General features: G+C 44.5%; 2 protein-coding genes and 1 long non-coding RNA gene across 4 annotated transcripts in view; 2 read left to right on the forward strand and 1 right to left on the reverse strand.

The window, feature by feature from the left end:
- The window catches only part of ZC3HAV1 (zinc finger CCCH-type containing, antiviral 1), a 56,351-nt gene extending 50,729 nt beyond the window's left edge, over positions 1-5,622 (reverse strand). The window contains exons 1-2 of the mRNA XM_025854891.2: positions 5,472-5,622; positions 4,965-5,306 (exon numbers count right to left, since the gene is read on the reverse strand). Of these exons, the coding sequence (XP_025710676.2) occupies positions 4,965-5,272 (308 nt within the window). The 5' untranslated portion in view covers positions 5,273-5,306; positions 5,472-5,622. The remainder of the gene's footprint in view (positions 1-4,964; positions 5,307-5,471) is intronic.
- Positions 5,623-5,685: 63 nt separating this feature from the next.
- Positions 5,686-16,342, forward strand: LOC141373914 (uncharacterized). The gene is made up of 3 exons (XR_012380363.1): positions 5,686-5,824; positions 9,940-9,998; positions 16,301-16,342. It is a non-coding gene; the product is annotated as an uncharacterized lncRNA (long non-coding RNA).
- Positions 16,343-21,401: 5,059 nt separating this feature from the next.
- IFT56 (intraflagellar transport 56) overlaps positions 21,402-24,306 on the forward strand; it is a 49,387-nt gene continuing 46,482 nt past the window's right edge. For both annotated transcript variants that reach the window (XR_003204952.2, XM_025854971.2), the window contains exons 1-3: positions 21,402-21,752; positions 22,481-22,721; positions 23,233-23,370. Coding sequence is in view for 1 of the 2 variants with exons in the window: in XM_025854971.2 (XP_025710756.2) it covers positions 21,529-21,752; positions 22,481-22,721; positions 23,233-23,370 (603 nt within the window). In the remaining variant the exon portion in view is untranslated. The remainder of the gene's footprint in view (positions 21,753-22,480; positions 22,722-23,232; positions 23,371-24,306) is intronic.

Genomic DNA, 24,306 nt, shown 5'->3' on the forward strand with positions numbered 1-24,306 from the left:
GACGCTTTATATATTTTTATAAGACTTAAATATCACATAATAAAAACTTTAAAGAGAAAATTCTTTTAAAATGAAAACAATAAGATATCATTTTATGCCCTTGGAATTGGCATAAATTAAAAAAAGTTTGGTAATGCCAAGTGCCAGCCAGCCATAAGATGGGGAAACTGGGACTCTCAAACATGAAAATACTTCTCAGAATCTGGAAAAGTTGAAGCTGTGCAACCATTCAGCCCAGCAATTCCATTTCCTAATGATCTATCTACTCTGGAGAAGCATCAACAGACACGCATATTCTTGGCAGCATGGTTTACTGTAGCAAAAACCTGGAAATATCCCAAATGACCATTCCTGGAGCAACGGGTACTGAACTGTGCCATAAAACACAGGATGAAATACTATATAGCTGTTAAGATGAATAAATTAGATCCTTATGTATCAACAGGAATAGATCCCCAAAACATAACATTGAATAAAAATTCTCAAATATATAAAACAAAACTACATTTTGTACATGGATCCAAACATGTATGTGAGGAAATTATAGAATCATGGAAGGGAAGAACACACACCACAATCCCGATAGAGGTTGCTCCTGGGGAGAGAAGGGAACGAGACTAGGAAATAGAAAATAATTTTCAGCCTGTTAGGGTTTTTATTTTATTTTAAAAGATAAGCAAAAATGAAAGGCATAAATATTTCTTTATTCTGGGAGGTGAGTTGTAAGCTTATTTATCTTGTATTTTCTTTTATATAACTTTTGTTATATTACATATTCAGAATACATATAAATACTCTGATGCTTGTTAAATTATTCCCTGTGGGACACCTGGGTGGCTCAGTCAGTTAAGTGTCTGCCTTTGGCTCAGGTCATGGTCTCAGGGTCCTGGGATCGAGCCCCACATCCGGCTCCCACCTCAGCAGGGAGACTTCTTCTCCGTCTCCCTCTGCCATTCCCCCCACTTGTGCTCGCTGGCTCTATCTCTTTGTCAAATAAATAAAGTATTTTTTTGAAGATTTTATTTATTTATTTGAGAGAGAGAGAATCAGAGAGAAAGCACATGAGATGGGGGGAGGGTCAGAGGGAGAAGCAGACTCCCCGCCGAGCAGGGAGCCCGATGCAGGACTCGATCCAGGGACTCCAGGATCATGACCTGAGCCGAAGGCAGTCACTCAACCAACTGAGCCACCCAGGCACCCTAAATAAAATATTTTTTTAAAAAAAAGAATATTATTCTTTGCAATTTGGACTTTCCCCCCCCCAATTTATTAAATAGTCAATTAAGCCTCTCCCCCATCTACCCACCCCACCTAAAGTTACAATTAACCAAACAGGAAAGGCATACAAACAGGAAAGAGCCCCGAGGAAACACCCACATTGGCAAAAACCGCAACTAGTTGAAAACACTAGACATCCAGCTTCACACAGTTAAACAGTCATGCTTGCAAACACACACACACACACACACACACACACACACACACACACAAAGCAAAAGACAAAAAAACCCCACTCAACTTGAATTAATGAAAGGTCCTACCTTCACACAGCTACTTCACCACACAAGCAGCTAGTTAAGAAATCGTGCAGATGGATCTGGGTTCAACAACTCTGCCAGCTATCTGCTCTGTGGTGGGTACAGTTCTAAACAGCTCTGGGTCTGAGCTGCTTTATATTAAGATGGGATTTATAATATCTACCTCAGGAGCCACGGTAAAGATTATCTTGGATACCATCTCTAAAGTTCTTACCATAGCGCTTGATACATAGTTATTTGTTCACTAAATGGTAGTCACTGTTTGCATCAGAACTGGGATTAGAACTCCATGTGTGGGCATATGTTTCGGCAAAGCAAACTGAAACATCCAAACTGATGTACCAAAACAAGCCAATACCCAACATTGAAGCAAGCACTGTTGACTAACGTATAGCTAAAAGCAATGTAAGAGGGGCGCCTGGGTGGCTCAGGTCATGATCCCAGGATCCTGGGATCAAGCTACCCCCCCCCCCACCCCCACCCCCGCCACTGCATTGAGCTCCCTGCTGAGCAGGGAGCCTGCTTCTCCCTGACACTCCCCTTGCTTGTGCTCTCTCTCTCTGTCAAATGAATAAATAAAATCTTTAAAAAAAATTTTTTTAATGAAAGCAACGTAAGAAAGACCAGAACTGCAGGATAGAGAGAAGTCCTATTTATGAATATAAAGGAATTTTTATATAAAGCAATATAAAGGAAATTTTATAAGTCCAGCAAAATGCAAATTGTCCTCAGGCAATTGATATGAGTATCAATCAATTGGTCAACAGATTCCATTAACCTGTAATCCACAAAGAAAGTCCTTAGACTCCTGCATGTCAAGTTTTAGAAGATTTTATACATTTCTAAGAAGGGGGGAATATTTTTAAAACATACTTGAGGAAAAAACATATTTTCTAGGTTTTGAGTCAAAAAAAAATTCTCCCAAGGGCCCTATTATGAGGACACAATACACTTTAATGGATTAAAAATTTGTAATTCTCTAATTCAAAAGTGATGAAAAAGGAAGGAAAAAATACAACAAGACCAATAAATGTAAGAAGTAAGAATTTATCACTTCACTAAAAGAAAAAAAAAAAGACTTTAATGAATTCCCCAGAGGATCCATCCAAATTTGAACAGACCAAATTATCCCTGTATTATTTCTCCCCTTTTTAAAATACATAAAAGTGCTGGTTAATAACCCAATTTAGGAGTTTAAAATGGTTCTCATGTTTCAAACCACACACACAAAAATACCATAATAATATTCATAAAACAAAAAAATAGTTTCTAAAAAAACAAAAACTAAAACTAAAGTGTCTAAACATATTGCGTATAAGAAATTGAAAGTTTCTAAATATATTGGATATGTAACATATTTAAACAATTATGGATTATGTCTCTGCAGGTTTCTTCCTGAAAATGCAAGTCCTATTATGAGACAATCAGGGAAATTTGAATGCCAACCGTATGTTAGGATTACATTAAAATTCTAATTGTAAAAAATTGTGATTGTTGTACTGCGTCCTTACCCTTTAGAGATACTAAAGAATTTATGGAACACATAATCTCTGGGATTTGGTTTAAGATAACACGTTAGGAGTTGGGGACAGGGGACGGGGAGAGGGAAATAAATGAAACAAGACTGGCCATATTTTGAAAACTGTTAAATTGAAATGATAGGTACCTAGCAGTTCATCATTCTCTTTTCTCTACTTTAGTATATTTTGAAAATATCTAGAGTAAAAAATTAAAATATAACAGATACGTGCATTTAAAACTAAAAGCCAACACCAGTTGAAGAATTTTTAATAACAACAGAAAAGCACCAAAAAAAAAAAAAAGATAAATCCTTCCAACTCTCTTGTTATTCAATATAGTACTAAAATGTTCCTTCCCTTTTTCTCCTCCACCCCCTGCCCTCCTTTCCTCCTCCCAGATTTCCTGGGTTGCTGCGACTTAGAGGATTCCCTCTATACTCATTCGTAATTTACCAAAACTTAATAGACTTTCAAATTGGTGCCTCACAACATATTCAATAAATATTTTTTTAAATAATGGAGCACATTCAGCACTTTTTAAAAATTCTACCATTTTGTCCTTTAAAAAATGTCTTAAATATTATCTCCTCTACTTCATCCATTTAAAACACCGGTCTTTTGTACGCTTTACTACACATATACTGGGGGTGAGTAATCCAAAGCTTTTTGCTAACAAGCACAAGATCAAAAGATTGATGGCCACCATTTTGGACACCAACTTGAAGTTTTTAAGGAGGGGCCAAGTGTGAAAAGTAGTATATCAAGAAAAATAATTGAGCAAAAGTGCACAGGGACAGAAAAGACGGGGAGAAAGACTATGGTCAGAGAGAATCATTCCCTAATTGAACAAGCACTCAATCAGAAGTGGGATGGGATGGGGGAACCCAGCAGGAAGTGGGTAGGAGCCCTCAAGAAAAAGGCTTGGTGATGAAAGTATTGTGAAGGGTGAAGAAGGGCTTGGGCCAGTGCCAGAGACCCTGACCTAGAGGAAAGAAGATGAGTGTGATTGACGGGCAGCATATTCAGGTATAGATGTTGCTCGGACAGTGGAAGAGGAAGAACCCAGATGTAGCAGGAAGGCGGAGGCAGCCGATAGACACATGGAAGCCATCTTTGTAGACGTGACAGCTGAACCCAAGGGAGTAAGCTCTCTTCGGGAGAGACTGGGAAGACAGGTCAAAAGGCTTAACCCAAACCTCGGGGCACACTATATTTAGGAGGCAAAAAATGAACAAGTGGAAACCCAGAAGCGGCTGCCTGAGACATACGGCGCACTCTTTCAAAGTGGTCCCAAGAGCGGGCAGTCACCCGCTCGGGCCACCGCGGAGACCTTGGGGCAGGAGCGCTGGGAGTGGACACTACTTCATCGGCAACCCTGAAGAGGATCATTCTGGTCAGGGGTGCGGACTAGCTTCAGAGATCAGAAAAGTGATAAGGAGGGGCACGGGGGCGGCTAGGAGTGGAGGGCCAAGCGCAGGGCCAGCTCGCTGCGGTACAGACAATCCAGGTGCGGAGGGCGCAACGCGCCTTGGGACGACGGTAGCAGAGCGAGAAGGACTCAAGATTCCACACAGTGGAGGCATTTTCCTTCGTTCCCAAAGCTGCCTCTAAGTGCTCTAGACCCAGGCTGACCCAAAAGTGCTGCATTCCTCTGGGGGTGGGGAGTTAAGCACGGTCTTCCCCGGGGCGATATGGAGTTAGCCAAATTCGAGGACGGGTCTGGAGGCGCTGGACGGAAATAACAGCCAAGAGCAGAAGCGCGGGCGGAGCAGGGGAAGCAGAGAGGCGCGAGACTGGAGGGACGAGGTCCCCACGAGGGCGCCCCCCTCGCGGGACAGCAGTCCTAACACCGCTCGTAGACTGGGGCCCTGGGAAGCCGCCACCCCTCCCCTCGCCGTGCACTCACCGCTCCGACTGCGAATAGTTGCACCGACCCAGCAGGTTGAGCTTGCAGAGGTGCAGGTCTTCGCAGGGTCTCTGGCAGAACTTGCGACGGCAGACCCGGGCTCGGGTGGTGGCCACCACGGACCGGGTGACCCCTTCCTTGTCGCCGGTCTCCAACACCACGAAGCGGTCGGGCCCAGCCTCCTCCAGCACCTCGCGGAGCTGCCCCTCGGAGAGCCTTATCTCTTTGAGCAGCGCGTCCAGGGCCATGCGGCCCCCGTGGGCGCACAGGATTTTGGTGATGAAGCAGCACACCTCCGGGTCCGCCATGGCGCGCTGCGCTCGCCGGCCGCGGCGCGGGACTCTGCTCCGGGGAGAATCGAAACTTATAGAGGAGTCCGGGGGCGGGCGCGGGCGGTGCTCGGCCAGGCGCGCCCCGGGCCAGCGAGTGCGCGCTCCTCGCCGCCGTTAGCTGAACCCAGCGGTTTCGCTTTCCCGCTCGGCCCTGGGTCGAGAGGCCAGAACTCACCAGCCCGATCCCGGTGTCAGACTGCAAGCCAACCGCGACGGCAGCCGAATGGAAAGAAAGCGAACGGCGCGCGCAGTTCTGCGGGCCGCCGCCGCAACCACCCGACCCCTCGCTTGCTTCTGCGCTCCGCGAGGGTGACGTTCCCCAGCTGGGCACCGCGAGGCTTCTTCCGAAAGAAGAGAAACTAAAACTGATCTGGGGCTCTGGTGGAGCTTTTATAAGCCAGCCCAAGCAGCGAATGACGCGAGTCTTGGGAGCCCCCTTGAGGAGGTTTCTGTTCTCCACCCCACCCATTCCGGGAAAGCACCGACCCTAGCGAGCGCTCGCGCGGAGCTGGGCGCCCTACCTCTGCTGTAAGCGAATCTTCTCAACGACTCCAAGGCTTAGATACTATTATCCTCAGTCTGTACTTGAGGAAGTAACTTGAGCAAACAGAGCCATCAAGGTGGAACCTGGATGCTACCCAAGGTTCCCCATATCTGGCCCCCAGGCCCCAGATCGTGGTCCGCCCGGCCAGGACCGATGTGCACTTTCTCCCCCAGCACCATGCCCTCTTAAAGAACAGCGATGCTTGCGCTCTCTCGCTCTCTCTCTCTCTCTTTTTTTCCTTTTTAAGAGCTTTTAGAAGAAACGCTTCTTGACACTTTCTTGCCTGCCTTCGATCGGTAACAGGGGTGCCGCAGGTACCACTTAATTCCCAATAGCAAATGGTCACAGGCATGCTTACACGTATGCCAAGATCTCAGGTAGGTTCCTCTCTTGAGATATTTGGACAAGGCCTTATCCCTTGTGGAGACCCTCTTGGACTCCCAGGGTCGGTATAAAGATTATTTTAAAGTGAAAACATTTGAGCTACACAAGTTGCATAAAGAAATTTTATCTGAAATTCTCTTAATCTCAAAGCAGAGCCTCCTGAAGATTCAGCTACTACTAACCCCCTTCAAAGGGAGCTTCCTGCTAATTCAGCTGCCCAGTAGAGACACACTGCCCACTCCATTAACATCAGAAAGCCCAGTAGAACCTTCTATACTGTCCCATTGAAGCCCTAAAATAAACTCTTTTGTTAAATTGAGATATATAAACTTTGGTTATTCCAGGCCTTTTCCATTACTGGGAGCTCCCCCCACCTCCCAAAGTGAAAATAAATCTTGTCTTTTCTCCTGTTAATCTGTCTTTTGTCAGTTAATTTGCAGATCCCCAACCGCTGTATCCAAGTTGGAAGGGGAAAAAGGTTTTCCTCCCAACACTCTCCCAAGTAAAAGAAGGGTCATTGATCAGACAGGGTTTTTTTTTTGTAATGATACAATTCAATTGTCAACTTAGAAATTCTTCAAAATGGGAGTGCCTGGCTGGCTCAGTTGGAAGAGCATGCGGCTCTTTTTTTTTTTTTTTTTTAAGATTTTACTTATTTATTTGAGAAAGAGAGAGCGCGCAAGAGGGGAAGAAGGTCAGAGGGAAAGGGAGAAGCGGACTCCTCGCTGAACAGGGAGCCTGATGCGGGGCTCCATCTGGTCCTGGGATCACGACCTGAGCTGAAGGCAGACACAACCAACTGAGCATGCAACTGTTGATCTCAGGTGGTGAGTTTGATCCCAACGATGGGTGTAAAGATTACATAAATAAATAAAATTTTTTAAGAAAGAAATTACTGAAAATGATCAACAGAAATTCTGTTTGGTATTTCATGGTAGATGAACTGTGTCTGTCAAGAATAGAAAACTTTGGCATGAAAGCCAGCCAAATGTGGGGCCCACACAGGATCATCTGACTTTTTGTTCCCTCTAGCCATAACTTCCATAATTGCCTTTAATCCACTTGGCCTTATTTGTGTTCTAATAGGTTCCCAGGACTGGGCTTTCATTATCAAATAAAGTCAACATAGCATTTTCCATGTAGCCCTTACATTAGTTAGTCGCTCTGAACATGCAGAAGTTTAAAAAAATAGTTCCTGCCCCCAAAAACATGTCAAAGACATGAAAAAAAAAAGTTAAACATAAGGGAATCAGTAGTTAAATGCTGCAGTGGGTATATAGGAGAATGGAGAAGGAAGAGTTTGGAAGAGTGGAGAAGGAAGGATTGGCTAGAAAGGTTGGGAAGAGAGGTCTAAAATTCTCAATTTGAATCCATGAAAAACAATATGAGGGATTGTGGGAAGGGAAAAGGCCGACATTTGGAGAAATTTTAAAATGTGTGCTGTCACAATTTGGTTTCCAAGAAGCAAGATACTGATAAGGAATTAAGAGTACAGATGATCCCTGGGATGTAACACCAGAGAAAGTCAAGGAAAAAAGCAGGAATGGTTGAGGGAGCTGTCAGACAAGGAAGGATACAGACCTGACAAAGTCGGCCAGCCCACCCGGGAGCAGGAGTCTAGCACTGGGCAGAGAAGCCTAAGCCCTTGTACCACTGTCCTGCTCAGTCAAAGCCTGGGGCCACTGGAGAAGAGTGTGACTTGAGCAGATCCTGAAGGAGTTAAAACTGGAGGCTCTCAGCTAAACACATCTTCTTGCAGTTGGGCAGCAAGCCCTGACTTGACGGAGGCATCTGAGGGACACACATGTCTACTCTAGTCCGCCCTGAGCACCGCATGGATCTATTTCTCCATCCATATTCAGGGAACAGCTCCTTCAGGGCTCTCAGGGGCCACTCTCCCTGAAAGGAAATTTTCATCCCTCAGCTCCCACCTTAGCTTCCCTGGGTGAGTACCCCGAGTCCCAGTGCCTAAGGGATCCGAGCACCTTCTCAGGCCAAGGTTATAGTTCTTGCCTTTCTTCACAGTCACATTTGGGCAAAAGAGTGCCAACTGACACCCAGAAAACTCACCAGAGTCCATACATAGTCCTCCCTGTTCCCACTGTCTAATAGCTGCCCTAGCTCTTCCCACTTATGGGGTCAATGACCTCTGATAAAGCAGGGATTCTTTGTCTTACCTGCTAGTCTCTGACCATTAGGAGGTCAAAGTGCTTGGTAGCAACCATAACTTGTAGTCCATTGGGAACTTTGCTGTGCCCCAGGTAAGAACATGCCCGTTTTGGGGACCAAGACCTCTAACTCTGCAGAGCCCAGAGTTGTAGGGACAAAGAAGCCCACTGGGTCATTGGAATGATGCTAACTAGGGCCACTCATGGATTCCACATATTGTTTCCCAACCCATGGATTCTTTCTGTCAGGGACACAGCATAGTAAGTTGATTGAAGGCATACACCATGATGTCCTGGGAGAAACATCATCATTGCAGTGTATTGCCTCCAAGCTGGAGCTTCAACTACATCTTTAATTGGTCATTCCAATACTTTATCTATCCAGCAGCTTCTGGATTGGTGAGGTATGTAATATGACCAGTGGGCCCACTTCCCGACCTCCTGTGCCATGAAGAGTGTCTTCTGGTCAGATGCGACACATGTGAGATTCCATGTGTGTAGATCAGGTGGTATTTAAGCCCCCAGAGAATGGTGCTCCTGAGTCCCTGCAGCCAGGAAAGGCAACTGCATACCTGGAATGAATGTCTATCCCTGTGAAAGCTGGCCCTTCCAGGAGAAAGGGGACCCAATGTAGTCAGCCGGTCACCCAGCATCCTCTTGGTCTCCTTAAGGAATACAGCTTTGCATTGGTCTTTATGGTTGGCAGATTAGACATTCAGTGGTAGCAGCAGCTATATTTTGGTAAATGACCATCCATTCTGTTAGGTTTTTGTATCACCTCCATCTCTGCTACCATAGTTTCTTTGTTCAGGTACCCATATGCAGCAGTGAGGGTAGAGGGGGCCTCTAACAAAGGTTGCCTAGGTTAATTGACCAAGTTATTTTGCCTAGTTGGCACATCTTTTATAATATATACTTACTTGTGGGCCTTAACATGTGATACAAAAAACTTCCCATTGGTGTCCACTCCTATATGTTCATCCACTCCTATATTTTCTTGTCTCTGATTTTCCAATGTCTTTCATTCTGATGCTTCACCCACCAGCCAGGTCACTGCTCATGAGCACAAATATGTTCTAACTTTGGGCCATTCTTCCACCACACAAAGTGGATGCCTAGGTGCACATCTCAAAGCTCCTCCTACTGGGGAGATTTTCCTTCACCACTGTTTTTCAAGACCTCCTCCAAGTGAGACTATACCACAGCCACCATTTTCAGCTTATACTGCATCCTGAGATGATTCATTCATACCCCAGCTTGGGCTTTTTCCTTCCTCATTTAGCTCATAACGACCACAGGTGTAAGCTAGGGGTGGGGTGCCAGGACAAGCACAGTGAGTGACATGAACATGTGGGCTATGAGGGCTATGGACTCATGCAGCTTGCCTGTGCCCTCTGGTCCTGCTTGTGCTCAGTCCCAGAGATACTGGTTTTACCTTATGATGGCTTTAATGCTAGGCCTGCCTGACTTTGTGACTCTACGTGTCCAATAGGACCTAGCTAGTGATGATGGATTCTGAACCCATGGTCATTTGTTATCTCTTCCAGGGCCCAGTACCAAGCTAGGAGCTGCTTTTCTGAAGGAGTGTAATTCTTCATCACAGTTGGTATGAGCTTGTTCCATAACCCAAGCTGTCTACATTGCGATTCTTCTCCTGGGACCTGCCTTAAATGCCACACTTATTCCATACTTACCCCTCCAACACTATAGGCTCTGCTAGATGATTCAGTCCAAATAGAAAGGCTGTTTGTACCACAGCTTGGGCCTACTGGGGAGCTTCTTTCTGCTCTGGGTCCACTCCAAGCCAACAGCTTTCCATGGAACCCAGCGTTTGGGCAGCAGGAGTGTTCTTAGGTGTGGAATGTGTTTCCTCAAGAATCCAAAGATTCCTAACAGGCTTTGGGCTTCCTTCCTTCCAGTAAGGGATAGGAGATGCAGCAACTTGTCTTTTACTTAGAAGGAAATGTCCAAGCATGCTGCTGACCATCAGGCTTCTAGAATCTTTGGTGAAGTGGCAGGTCACCAAATCTTTGTAGGATCATCCTGCCCGAGCAGCATGATATCATCCATGTACTGGGTCAACGTGATGTTACGTGGGAAGTCCAAATGCTCTAGTTCTCTTCCAACTATATCACAACAGCAGACTGAAGAGTGGACATAGCCCTGTGGCAAACTGTAAATGCTTGTTATCTATTCTGTGGTAATATGAACTATTTCTTTAAAAAAAGATTTTATTTATTTATTTGAGTGAGAGAGAGAGAGAGCACATGCAAGTGGAGGTGGGGGCAGAAGGAGAGAGAGAATCCTCAAGCAGACTCCATGCAGAGTGCAGAGCCCCACACAGGGCTCAATCTCAGAACCCTGAGATCACAACCTGGACCGAAACCAGGAGTCGGAAGCTTAACTGACCGAGCCAGCCAGGTGTCCTGGGAATACGAGCTACTTCTGATCTTCTTTCCTCAATGGGATGGGAAGAATGCATTTGCCAAATCAATGGCCACAAACCATGTACCGGAGGCTGCAGAGCTCTGCTCCAGTTAAGACACCACATCTGGCACAGCTGGTATTGACCGGGATTACTTCCTCTCAGTAGTCTTCGGTCGTTCTCTAAGGTCCATCCAGTAGCTGCAGGGTCAACGATGGCCAGTTAAACAGGGATATGATAGCAACATTTCTTCATCTTTTCAATATTTAAGAGTGGCACTAATCTTTGCCACCCCCCACTCCTGGAATGCAATGCTATTTTGTGGATCCTTTATTGGCCTGGGGTTGGGGGGTGGGCAAGCTGTGGTGTCAGCTCCTCCACTTGGCCTTCCCTACTGCGATAACTCTTACGCTACAGGACAAGGAAGTAATGTGAGGGTTAGTCCAACTTCCAGGAATGTCAATACCAACTACACATTTAGGGATGAGGGAAATGACAACAAGTGAGTCTGTGGACCCAGAGGACTCACCATGAGTTGGTTCTTTTCAGGAATCCATTTGCTCCCATTCTTTTTATTTTTTTTAAGATTTTATTTATTTATTTGAGATAGAGCGAGAGTGAGAGAGAGAGAGCACAAGCAGGGGGAGCGGCAGGCAGAGGGAGAAGCAGGCTCCCCATTGAGCTGGGAGCCCAACGTGAGGCTCGATCTCAGGACTCCAGGATCATGACCTGAGCTGAAGGCAGACACCCAACCAACTGAGCCACTCAGGCGCCCCTGCTCCCATTCTAACAGGGGGGCCTTCAGGTCTCAGGGTATCAGTTGACCTCTGACCTTCTGCACAAAGTCATCCAAATGTCTGGTATGGCCAGAGTGACTCTATCCTTGGCCTGCCATCTTAACTATGCCAGCTCAATGGCCACTCCAGCACCACTTGTTCCTGGCCCCCTAAAGAATGATGTACATTTCTGTGATCACATCCTGCAGGGAGAGCACTGAGAGATCTGTCATGGTCTCCAACTCACTAATAGAGATACAAACACTGATAACATAATTTCCCCCTCCTGAAGCACAGAAGATGCCAGGAGGATAATTACTACTCGTAATTAATCATGTTAATGTATACACTTTGATCTTACTGCTATGCTCTCCCTCACATCTCCTGTCTTTATAAAAGCTGTGAATTAAATCTCAACTTTGCAGAGAATAGCTGCTCAGCCTCAGATCATCAGCAGCCCGACCCCCCTGTCCATAAGTTAGCCTGAATAAAACTCTGTGTGAACCATATGGAGTTGCCTGCTTCGTGTTTTGGTCTCAAAGCGCCTTCCCAATTTGGAGGATACTTTACTATGGTTCCTCCACTCTCTCACATTCCCTTTCCCCAGTGCTCTGTCATCCACATAAATGTTGAGATCTCTTTGGGGAAGGATTGGAGCAACAATTACAAACTTATTCTTGCCATAGTGTTTAGGTCCTTCTCCCTGGGGACCTGGCCACGTCTTTGGTCGCTGGCTTCTATGTCTGAATACTGGTTCAGGTACGGAAACTGGGCAAGGAATTGTGGACTTTTATTGGGGTGACTGTCTCCCTCACTGCCCTGCTTATTAATCCTTGTACTTTTTGGATTATACATGGGAAGCAGTATTTCACTGGCTACCCATCTACTTTCCTCCCAGGGAATTTCTATTCTGTTCAAACTCTGAAGCTCTCCACCGGTCGGGGTCGCTGGCGGCCACTCTGAATTTACAAACCCTTGGCTTCTGCCATTAAGGGCCCTCATGTGGGGTATACTACATCAGGGTCCTATCATCCCCGTTACTATCAGCGAGCCAAGTCCTAAGACAGCCCCTCCTTCCATCAGTTATGTCCCATGGGGAAAGCACCGCTGAGCTTCTTAGTGACGTTAGCGTCCCTCTCACCAGTGCATTCCTGAAAGCCCTGATAAATGGGATTCCTCTGCGCTGTTCTCTGGGCCCAATCCTCTAGTGGATCTTCTGCTGGACTAACATAACAGATCTATTCTGGCATGTCTAGTTTCCTGAAATTTTTTTAAAGATTTTATTTTTAAGTAATCGTTATACCCAATGTGGGACTCTAACTCACATCGAGAGTTGTATGCTCCACCAACTGAGCCAGCCAGCTGTCCCACTTTCCTGACTCTTTTAATCCTTTCATCTGCTGTATGCCACAAAAATTTAGGCATCTCAACCTCACTCTTCACGGGCTATCACTTTCCTCCCCCCGAGCTCGCAAGCACACGCTCTGTCTCCAAAAAAAAAAAAAAAAGAGAGAGAGAGAGAGAGAGCTCATTTTATTAGTTTTTTCGAGATCTATTTATTTGTCTACTACCCTGAAAGTGCCCGATCTCATCTGATCTCGGAAGCTAAGCAGGGTCGGGCCTGGTTAATACTTGGATGGGAGATTGATTGATTGATTGATTGATTTAGAGTGCGAGTGGGTGGAGGGGCAGGGGGAAAGGGAGAGAGAATCTCCAGCAGATCACGCTGAGCGCAGAGCCTGATCCCAGGAACCTGAGCAGAAACCAAGAGTTGAACACTCTACCAACTGAGCCACCCAGGCGCCCCTAGATAGCTCAGTTTAGAGGATTGACAGGAAAGAAGAGAGAAGTGGGGAGGAGACAGGGGGTAAGGGTTGAGAAATCATTGAGGTAGCCAGAGAGAGAGAGATTTTTTGTTGTTGTTTACTTGTTTATTGCTGTTGTTTTACTGGAAGATCTGGGCAAATGTGAACATTTCAAAGAAAGAAATCTGGGGAGAGTGCAGAGCTGCAGTTGCTGGGGCATATTAGAGTCGTATCAGGCTACATGAATCAGTTGAACCACCAATCAGAGAGCGAAGCAAAACATGCACCAGGCAGCGATGAGTCAGCTGTGCTAAGTCATAGAAATTAAAAGTACATAAACATCAGAGGGTTGAGTCAGATGGAATGTCCAAAGTCCATGGCAAACAGATGTTCTCTAGGAGACGCTGTTAGTCAAGGGAGGCATTAGTCAGCCAGACAGGGGAGGGCAAAGGTATGGAGCAAGCAGAGGGGATTTCCCTGAACTGGGAAGGGATGGGGCTGTAGGTACAGGTGGACAGGTCAACCTGAGCGTGAGAGGGACCATTTTCCTCCGTGAGGATGAATTTACAGAATTTACAGACTTTGTTTTGGTGGTATTCAAATGAGGAACTTCAGGCTGCAAACCTTCAGGCTGGCTGCAAACCAGTGTCAGACTGGTGATGCTAGTGTGAAAGCAGAGGCAATAGGCAGTAGTAATCCAGAGGTGGAGCTGATTTGGTGACAAGGGCCTGATGTGGTAGGCTGACTCCCAGTGAGTCTGGCCTCCTGCATTTGCACCTGCATGTAGCCCCCTCTGACTTCCAAGGGTACATCATAAAAAACATTGTGACTTCTTCCTTGTTCATGCTTCCATCACTCCCTCTGGGGAAGCCAGTCATGATGTTGTATGGACAATCAAGCACCCCTATGGAAAGGTCCATGTGGCAGCTAAAAAAGGCCTTCCACCAACAACCAGGCAGGTGGATGAGCCACTTGTAATGGGATCCCTCAGCTCCAGTCAAGATGTCAGGTGACTACAGTCCCAGCTGATAGTTTGACTTCAACCTCAGGAAAAACTCTGAGCCAGAACCACCCAGCTGAGCTGCTCAGCAGAAATCACTTGAGATAAGAATATTGATTATAGGAGCGCCTGGGTGGCTCAGTCCATTGAGCGTCTGACTCTTGGTTTCGGCTCAGGTCATGGTCTCAGGGTCGTGAGATGGAGCCCCACATCAGGCTCTGCACTCAGTGGGGAGTCTGCCTCTCTCCCTCTTTCTCTCCCTCTGCCCCTCCCCCTGCTCACTCTCTCTCTCTAAATAAAGAAACCTTAAAAATAAAGAATATTGGGGCACCTGGGTGGCTCAGTCGTTAAGCGTCTGCCTTCGGCTCAGGTCATGATCCCGGGGTCCTGGGATCGAGCCCCGCATCGGGCTCCTGCTTGGTGGGAAGCCTACTGCTCCCTCTCCCACTTCCCCTGCTTGTGTTCCCTCTCTCGCTGTGTCTCTCTCTGTCAAATAAAGAAATAAAATCTTTAAAAAATAAAAAAAGAATATTGATTGTAAAGCTGTTCAGTTTGGGAGTAAGTTGTTATGCAGCAATGGATAATATAATATACCCAAACTCATGCAGTAACAAAGGTCCAAAACACAAAGTGATGTGGACTGGTTAAGGAAATCAGGTCCAGAGGAGGACTGAAACAATGGATTAAGAGAGCAGATGAGAGGGACTGAGAACTAGAGCAGCTTACCAGGTTGTGTGTGGCTGGACAGACAGAACAGGGAACTTGAGGTTTCTGAGACCTGTGTACGGAAGGTTAAGGCGGGACTACGCATGGCAGGCAAAGAGAGGCCCAGCACCAAGCTGCATCCGGGTGGCCTTTCATGACCTGGGCTTCTTCCCTGAGTACTGTTCCATCTGGAATGGAACACAATTGAGGCTGTGCCCTCAACCCCAAGGCTCTGGGTGACAAGACCACTGGGTTCTAAGCATTTACTATGTGTTATGTGCTTGAAATAATATGAGGGCTTAAACAAATGTGGCATGTCTATTCAAAGGAATATTATTCAGCCGTCAGAAGGAATGAAATACTAGTACATGTTATAACATGGATGAGCCTTGAAAACCTGCCACGTGAAAAGGGCGCCTGGCTGGTTCAGTAGGTATAGCATGCGGCTCTTGATCTTGGGATCGTGAGTTCAAGCCCCATGTTGGGTGCAGATTTTAATTTAAAAATAAAAGTAAAAATAAAAACAGATTAAAAAAAAACGTGATAAGTGAAAGAAGCCAAACATAAAGGACTACATGCTTCATGATTCCATTTATATGAAATGTCTAGAAAAGGCAAATCCATACAGACAGAAGATAGATTAATGGTTGCCAGGGGCTAGGGGGGAAAAGGGGAATGGGGAGTGACTGCTAATGGGTACAAGTTTCTTTTTGGGGTGATGAAAATGTTCTAAAATTAGATAATGGTGATGCACAATTTTGTGAATATACTAAAAAACCACTAAATTGTATACTTTAAAATAGTGAATTTCATGGCATGCAAATTATATCTCAATAAAAAAAAAGCAATATGAAGACTGAAGCACATATAACAGCACTGACAGTGCACCAAGCACTACTCTTTTTGGCGGGGGGGAGAGAGAGAATCCCAAGCAGTTTCCACACTGGCACACCCAGAGCGGAGCCCGATGCAGGGCTCAATCCCACAACTCTGAGATCATAACCTGAGCCAAAATCAAGAGTCGGATACTTTAACGGAGCCACCCAGGTGCCCCCACCCAGCACTATTCTAAATGCTTTCTGTATATAATTCATTTAACTTTCACAACCAGTGCTCGCTTCGGCAGCACATATACTAACTTTCACAACCAATGAACCTAGGAGGTAGGTACTACTATTATCATTTTTCTTTTTACAGGTGAGAAGCTGAAGCCCAAAGAGGTTAAGGTACCTGCCGGGGTTGATAGAGCCAAGAACAGAACCCAGGCAGTCTGCTTCCTGAGGCTACACACTTATCCACTATGTTACACTGCCTTTTGCTTATAAATGACCTCAGGTGAGTCTTAAGCAAATCTCTAAGATGGATTTTATTTCCTTTATTTACAGAGGAATAAACCTAAAACACATAGAGGTTAAGTAACCTGCTCAAGGTCACACAGGTAGGAAGCAGGGGAGGCAGAGTTTAAATCCAGGTTCTGCTGGTTCAAAAGCGCACAATCCAAAAAAAGGAAAAAAAGAAAGAAAGAAAGAAAAGAAAAGAAAGCACACAATCCTATGTTACCTTAAGCTCTTGGTTTTGGCTGCCTGCGGCACTAGGGGATGAACTGAAAGTGACCTTCCCAGGATCCTGCACCTAAGCAATGGGCTGACACAGGGAGTCCCTTCTCTCAGGGCTTACTGGGTTGCAACCCCTGGTATTTTTCCTGTTTACATTTTATTGTGTTTATATTGCTTTCTAATTTACCAATTATCTCTCCACCAAATAAATAATTACATTAGCAATTAGAGGTTGAAAATTATTTTTCTCAGTATTCTCACACAGACAACAGCACTTAGTTTTAGTGGGTAGAAATGCACGTTACCTTGTATGTTGAAATAAATATTGACTCCCATGTCTTTAACTCATACCAGTTAAAATTTTGGCCACACAGAAGAATTTTGGAGTTTTCAAATAGATTTCTCTTTTAAAATTTAGATTATGGGGGCACCTGGGTGGCTCAGTCTTGATTTTAGCTCAGGTCGTGATCTCAGGGTCATGGGATAGAGCCCCACACTGGGCTCTACACTCAGCGCAGTCTGCTTTGTCCTTCTCCCTCTGCCTCTCCCCTCCCCACTCTTTCTCTCTCAAATAAATAAATAAAATCTTTAAAAAATTAAAAAATGAATAAAATTTAGATTATGGAAATTTTCTATATAAAAATAGAATGGTAAATAAACACACACACATCACCTAATTTCAACAATTATTACCCACAGATTTCCTATTATCTAGTTATCCAATTCATTAGTAGTTCAGCCATGACTATATTACCTGTTAGTACTGGTTAAATCACTTTTTCTTTTTTTTTTTTCTTTTTTTTGGAAGTAGGCTCTATGCTCAACGTGGGTCTTAAACTCATGATCCCAAAATCAAGACTCTCACACTCCACCAACTGAGCTAACCAGGCATCCCTAAATCACTTTTTAAAAAGCAAAATGTTAAAAGGTGTCATTTCTTGGTTATAAATGTATAGATAATTTATTTTCATTTTAATTCTCAATATGTTCCAAAATTTCCATGGTGAGTAAGGAGTACGTTTGTAATAAGAAAAAATAAGTTATTTTAAAATACTTGAAAAAATATTTCTTTAAAGAATATGTTTTCCAATGCATAATCCCAGAATCATTTTGCTCTTGCTTAGAACAGTCAAAAAAGATCCTTTCCCCATGAGCCCATATAACCTAGTGGAGGGAGTGGAATAAAATTTGGGTTTCTTTTTTTTAAGATTTTATTTGCAAGTCATCTCTACACCCAACATGGGGCTCAAACTCATAACCCCGAGATCAAGAGTCAGCATGCTCCACTGACTGAGCCTGCCAGGTGACCCTAAAATTTGGTTTTTTAAATATTCTTTTTGATGGTAAGGTAGACTATTTGTGAAACTAGTGAACAAAAGAACAACAAAACTAATAGCACTCAGTAGAGCTAATGAATATTCATAGTCTCTGTGGTTCTGTAACAGAAATGCTGAGGGTTCTTTTTTACCATTTGATTTTTAATGATTTATCTCTCCAAGTTTTTATTTTTTATTTTTTATTTTTTATTTATTTTTTTAAAAGTAGGCTCCATGCCCAGTGTGGAGCCCAATGCAGGGCTGGAACTCAAGACCCTGAGATCAAGACCTGAGCCAAAACCAAGAGGTAGACACTTAACTGACTGAGTCACCCGGGCACCCCTCTCTCCAATTTTTATATGAAAAATTTCCATATTTACAAAAAGTTGTAATATTAGTACAATGAAATCCAACATATTATTCATCTAGATGCACTAATTGTTAAGATCTGAGGGTTTTTCTTTTCATGAGACTTTTTACTTAAGGAAAACCCACCCTAGCAAGAAATGACAAAACTTGCAGTCTTTCACATTCCCTCAGGACTCATGGCCTTGGTGAATGACAGGTAAGTGACAGACAGGTGGTTTCCAAGGACTGGCAGTCAGTAGCATGATGCTAAATTGGAGTAATAGACTCTGGAACATCATTCTGAACTAAGGTCTGGATTACTTTAAAAAACAAAAGAAAAACAAAAAACACAGATCTAGGGGCACCTGGGTGGTTCAGTCAGTTAAGCATCTGATTCTTGATTTCAGCTCAGGTCATGATCTCAGGGTCTTGAGTTGAGCCCCAAGTCAGGCTGCATGCTCAGCGGGGAGTCTGCTTGAGATTCTCTCTCCCCCTCTCCCTCTCCTCCGTCCACCCCCCCAAAATAAATAAATAAATCCTTTTTAAAAACCCATAGATCTAGCAAGGTGCAATTTACATATCATAAAATTCACCTGTTTTAAGTGTACGATTCATTGTTTTTTAGTAAATTTACAGTCATACAACCATCATCATAGTCCAGATTATTTTTTTACAGTCTCTCAGAAACTGCTGTTCTATTGCAACTGTAATAAAATTGCCAGTTCCAACTTTGCCTCTTACCCATGCAACCAGCTTTTGTGTGTCTATCTTATCATAGGTTTCATAACACCTTAGATTCAGCTATCATTGGGAATAATAGCTTCTTCTCAAGTACACTCAGTATGCCATATTCTGCCCTTCATAACTACAGCTACAGTTGAAACAGCCTCTACAGGGATTTGGAGGCTTAAAGAAGTTATCCCAAACTACTGGAAATCAGAAATCATTTCAATAGATTTAGCAATATCTACAGGGTTGTTTATATCATTACTGGCAATACTGCCCTTAGACCCTGGTGAGAGAAGCCCTGCTCTGAGCTATGTGTTCTGACTGGAGCTACATCAAAGGTAAAGAGGTCATGGAGCCAAGGTGTTCTTGCAGCTGAGGACTGGGGCTGGCTCTCTCCACACTGCCATCTCCAGAAACAGAATTCTGGGAAGTCTGAGAATTCTAAATTGCAACCTGACTTTCTTCATGATGGTGTATTTTTCAAGATAGGAGGATAAAAACATTTTACCTAACAGTTTGCTAGACTGATTTAAAATTTTTCAGTATTTCAAAATATGGTATGTGGAAATCTGTATGACTTCATTTACATGAAATGTTCAGAAGAGGCAAATTCATTGAGACAGAAAATAGATTAGCAGTTGCCGGAGGCTAAAGGGAGGAGGGGAATGATGAATGACTGCTGATGGACGTGGGGTTTCTTTTTGGGATGATGAATGTGTTCCTGAATTCCATAGTGGTGATGGATACACAACTCTGTGAATACAGGTTCCCCTACTATCTGAAAGTAGAGTGTTCCTATGAAACCTTTCCTAAGCTAAAATGTCCTAAAGCAAAGAAGCAATTACTATTGGGGTGCCTGCGTGGTTCAGTCCGTTGAGTGACCGACTCTTGATTTTGGCTTAGGTCGTGATCTCAGGGTCACGGGATTGAGCCCTGCATCAAGCTCCGAGCTCAGCATGGAATCTGCTTGAGTTTCCCTCCCTCTGCCCCGTCCCCCGCCGCTTGTCCACTCTCTCTCCCCCCCCACCTAAAATAAATAAATAAATCTTTAAAAAAAAAAGAAATTACTATTAATTTGTATGGAAAAATTGAGTTCTCCCAGATCCGAATATCACCTCTCTTGGGCTTTTCTGATACCTTAGGATACATCTTGCTAACAGATGCACAGAATAAATCTAGATAAAGCACAGAGGCTCACAGACACAATTCAAAAGCTCAGGTGGCTTGTTGCTGGGATGCTGAGTGTGGTTCCCAGTAAAGGAGCTCAGCAGCACCACTCTCGCTGCTCAGGTGCAAGTTGCCTCTCTTGATGCAAAACGAATGCTGCATGCTATTTTCCCTTTTCTTTGTAAAAGTGAAAACACTCTTCAGATTCCTTTTAGTTAGCAAAAGCAACTGCTAATGCAGGTTTTCCATAAAAGCGAAGTGGCCAAACTTGAACTTTCAAAAAACAGGGGATACTTGTACTAAAAGTCAGTGAATTATATGCTTTAAAAGGATGAGTTTAAAAAAAAAAGATGAGCTTAGTATTTGAGTGATAATGGAATAAAGCAATTACAAAAATATGTAGACTTCTGTAAAGAAGAACTAAAAAATAATTTTGCTTTAAATTCAACCAAAAGTGGAGATATTTCAAATATTTGGAGCCAAAAGAAATGTAAGTATAATGCTGGTGAATTTGTGTGTTTCTTAAGCCTATGCATGTTCCTATCTCTGACTATAAGGACATTTGCACCTATACAAAAGTGTATATATGAGTGAATTAAGGTATGTAGTCATTTACTTATTCTCCAAGTGATGGGTGGTTGGAGGCAAGGGCTGGAGCATGAGGAGGATGCAAAAAAAAAAAAAAATCTAGAAAACCGTATGTAGCCTTTATGAGCTTATGGTATACATGAGTCTATATAGGGCTAGTTGTATAGAGTGGTATGTAATGTAATTCTACTATGCCACAACTACCTATACACTTGGGAGAATACTCCAGATGTTAGTTCCTTAGTCTGCTAATTCTCAGGGTGAAACTCGGGATGCAAGCGCCAAGAGACCCCACAGTTTAGACATATTGCTCCCAGCTGCCTCTGACCAGAGTCACGTAGTCCGTCCTTACTGTTAAAGAAACCTGTAAAAATGCCTCAGGAAATAATATCAAGTTGCCTCCCAGAAAGTCTGTGGGATGCTGTTCTGCCTGAGATAACAAACATAATGTGCCATGTATGCAAGAAAAAAAAAGTAATTTGCAGCTTAGCGATAGTTACAGGATGTAGAACTTTTGCCTTTGTACTCTAGAGATGACATCACCAGTGCAATCTGCTCAGAATGTTTGCAGTTACAAGCCCCTAAAGGAGAACGACCAGGCCCCTGAAGCCGAACGACCACCTCGCTACAACCACACCAAAACCAGATTGGGAGACGCCAGAAGGGATGAGATGATCAAGAAAGGAAATATTATAGCTGACCTAATCCGTAATCAATCAGCATGACCCAAGGCCCTGAGACCCTTACCCTGAATTCTCACCCTTTAAAAACCCCTGCTTGTAAGCCACTGTGGAGTTTGGGACTTTTGAGCATTAATTCCCTCCTTCTCCTGGGTGGCGCCACATCAATAAATAGCCTTTCTTCACCGCAAAACCTCCCTCTCTCAGTTGTTACTGGCTTGCTGCTCATCGGGTGGACGAACCCTCGTTGGGTTCGGTTACAAAGGTTGGACTGCACGTTAACTTTAAGATTCCTTCCAGCTCTAACCTTCCACAACGCCGTGATTTCATCCTCCTCCTGCAGCCGTATTAACTCGGTTCAGGAGTGAAGTAGATAATTAAGTCGTCCAGTCAACATATATTTATTACAGTTCCTTATTATGTTTATCTATGTAGATAAGAAATTGTATTTTGGTGAACTCCCGCCTATAAATGCCAACTACTCGGTTCAGCAAGTCTTTCTAAGCTTCCGTGAGACCGGAGGCCCAAGATCACGTGGCAGTCATCGCCAGGGGTTGCTATGGAGCCCAACACGGTCCAAATCGGACGTGGTCCTTCAAAAGGACTTTCCCGGGAAACTGGTGTGTGTGTGTGTGTGTGTGTGTGTGTGTGTGTGTGTGTGTGTGTGTGTGTGTGTACTTTCCCGGGAAACTGGGGTGTGTGTGTGTGTGTGTGTCTGTGAAGATTTTATTTTATTTATTTGACAGATATACAGCGAATGAGGGAACACAAACAGGGGGAGTGGGAGAGGGAGAAGCAGACTCCCGGTTGAGCTGAGAGCCCCATGCGGGGCTGGATCCCAGGGCCCTGGGACCATGACCTGAGGCGAAAGCAGACCCTTAAGGACTGAGCCACCCAGGGCCCCGGGAAACTCGTATTTGAAAAAGAGTGCCGTTGGAATTCGTTTTTTCTTAAAGTAAACCCGTAAGCAGAGATACAAACTTTCACTCCGAGAACAGAGAACGATGCCCCTCCTCCTAAGGGAAGAACTTCCACTCCTTCGGCGGCGGAAGCGGCCGGAACCAAAGAGCCGTGGGCACCGGTTCTCCTGGGAGCGCTTCTCCGTGACGAACCAGACTCCACCCCCGCAGTGTTGCCGTGGAGACGGAGAGAGCTGTGTGGATGCGGAGAGGCGCTGAGGCCGGGCCTTTGCTGTCTGTCCCGGGAAGGGGCTCACCGAACCAACGCCAAGATGGTTAGTGGCTCGGAACAGTGAGGGAGAACTTTGAGTAGAGCCTAGGACTGGAGATCAGAGGTTCTCAGCACATTTCTGGTTGAAGTCTAGGAGTGTCAGCGGAGGATGATCTCCCGGCCTTACCCCTGTTCTCACGGGAGACAGGGATGCAACTGTAAACACCTCAAAGCTTTCTTCCCCCTGCTTCTCCATTTCTCCGCACCTAAGCTGCGCGTAGGATGGAAAGCAGACCAAGGAAAGGCTGAGATGACAGACGCTGCGCGAAAGCATCTCTTAGCCCCCTCGAATGAATTGATACAGAAGATTAGGTGTAGTAGCCGTTGGGTTCAGCTCAAGTGCAGGGTGATGGCCCTTTGAGTAAAATACCTGTTACAGAGAGTTTGAACGGGCTTCCCTGGGATTCGTTGGTAAGGATTTGACATGCAAATCCTAGAGCTGTCACTCTGAGTTTAAAACTGACCATCGGAGTTGAATCACAGAGCTATCTTTGTCTTTGTTGCTTCTTTCACAGATGCTTTCAAGGGCCAAACCTGCTGTAGGCGGGGACCTACCGCACACTGACAAAAGAAAGAAGAAAGGTAGGAAGATTCCGAAACTAGAGGAGCTACTTTCACAAAGAGATTTCACTGGAGCTATTACCCTATTGGAGGTAATGTGCAAAGAAGGTTGCTTCTTAGGAGGTGGATACCAGAATATGGATGAATGCTAGGGTGAATGTTGGTTCTATGCTCTTGGAACAGGTGGGCGCTTTTGGGGGGCTTCTTGTAAATCTAGTCAGGCACAGATTGCAGATTCCGTGTCAGCAATAGACCTGATTAAAGATGAACTGAGAAGATAGACTTACTTCTTGAGGGATACTTTTAATTATCTCTAGTCCCACTGATGGGGAATTCAGCTATATAATGGAGGGACATTTAGTATTGTATCAGTTCACACAGTGTTTATCCTGACTGCTGACCAATATATGCTCTATTCCTATTATATGTTACAAAATTTGGATCATTTAAATAATACCGCCATGCTTCATGTTTATTGTCTAGAATACTACATCTTCAGAAAATACTTCGAATCTCTCTGGCAGTAGTTCTCAACTGTTAATGTGCATCAGTATCACCTAGGGTACTTATTCAAATATATACTCCTGGACTCCTACCTTAGGGATTCTGATTCTTTCCAAATCAGTCTGTGGTGGTGCTCAGGAACCTGCATTTTTGACAAGTGGCCCAAATGCTTCTGATGTAGGTTGTCCAAGGATACTACACTTTGAGAAACTGCCTTGTGGGAATCACACGTTATAGGAGGATGAAGGGGCGCACCAAAGAATGAAGAGAAGAAGCGTTTTGACAGCACAGCCTAGTTATGTTGTGCCAGTCATTTCTCCCTAGCACTACTTCGGTTATATTACTTGTAATCTATCAGCAATAATTGTTTTAATTAGCTTTATATATTTCTCAGTCTTCCATGTATAGTCTTCTGTTTCTCACTAGCTCTGATATCGAGCACCTTGTTTGACTTTTTTGGTGTTAGTTTTCTTATCTTTAAAGTGGGGAAGTTGGGGGCGCCTGGGTGGCTCAGTCAGTTAAGC

This window comes from Callorhinus ursinus, unplaced genomic scaffold (assembly GCF_003265705.2).
Source record: "Callorhinus ursinus isolate GAN/ISIS: 27379988/994484 unplaced genomic scaffold, GSC_fseal_2.0 scaffold12, whole genome shotgun sequence".
Lineage (NCBI taxonomy): Eukaryota > Metazoa > Chordata > Mammalia > Carnivora > Otariidae > Callorhinus > Callorhinus ursinus.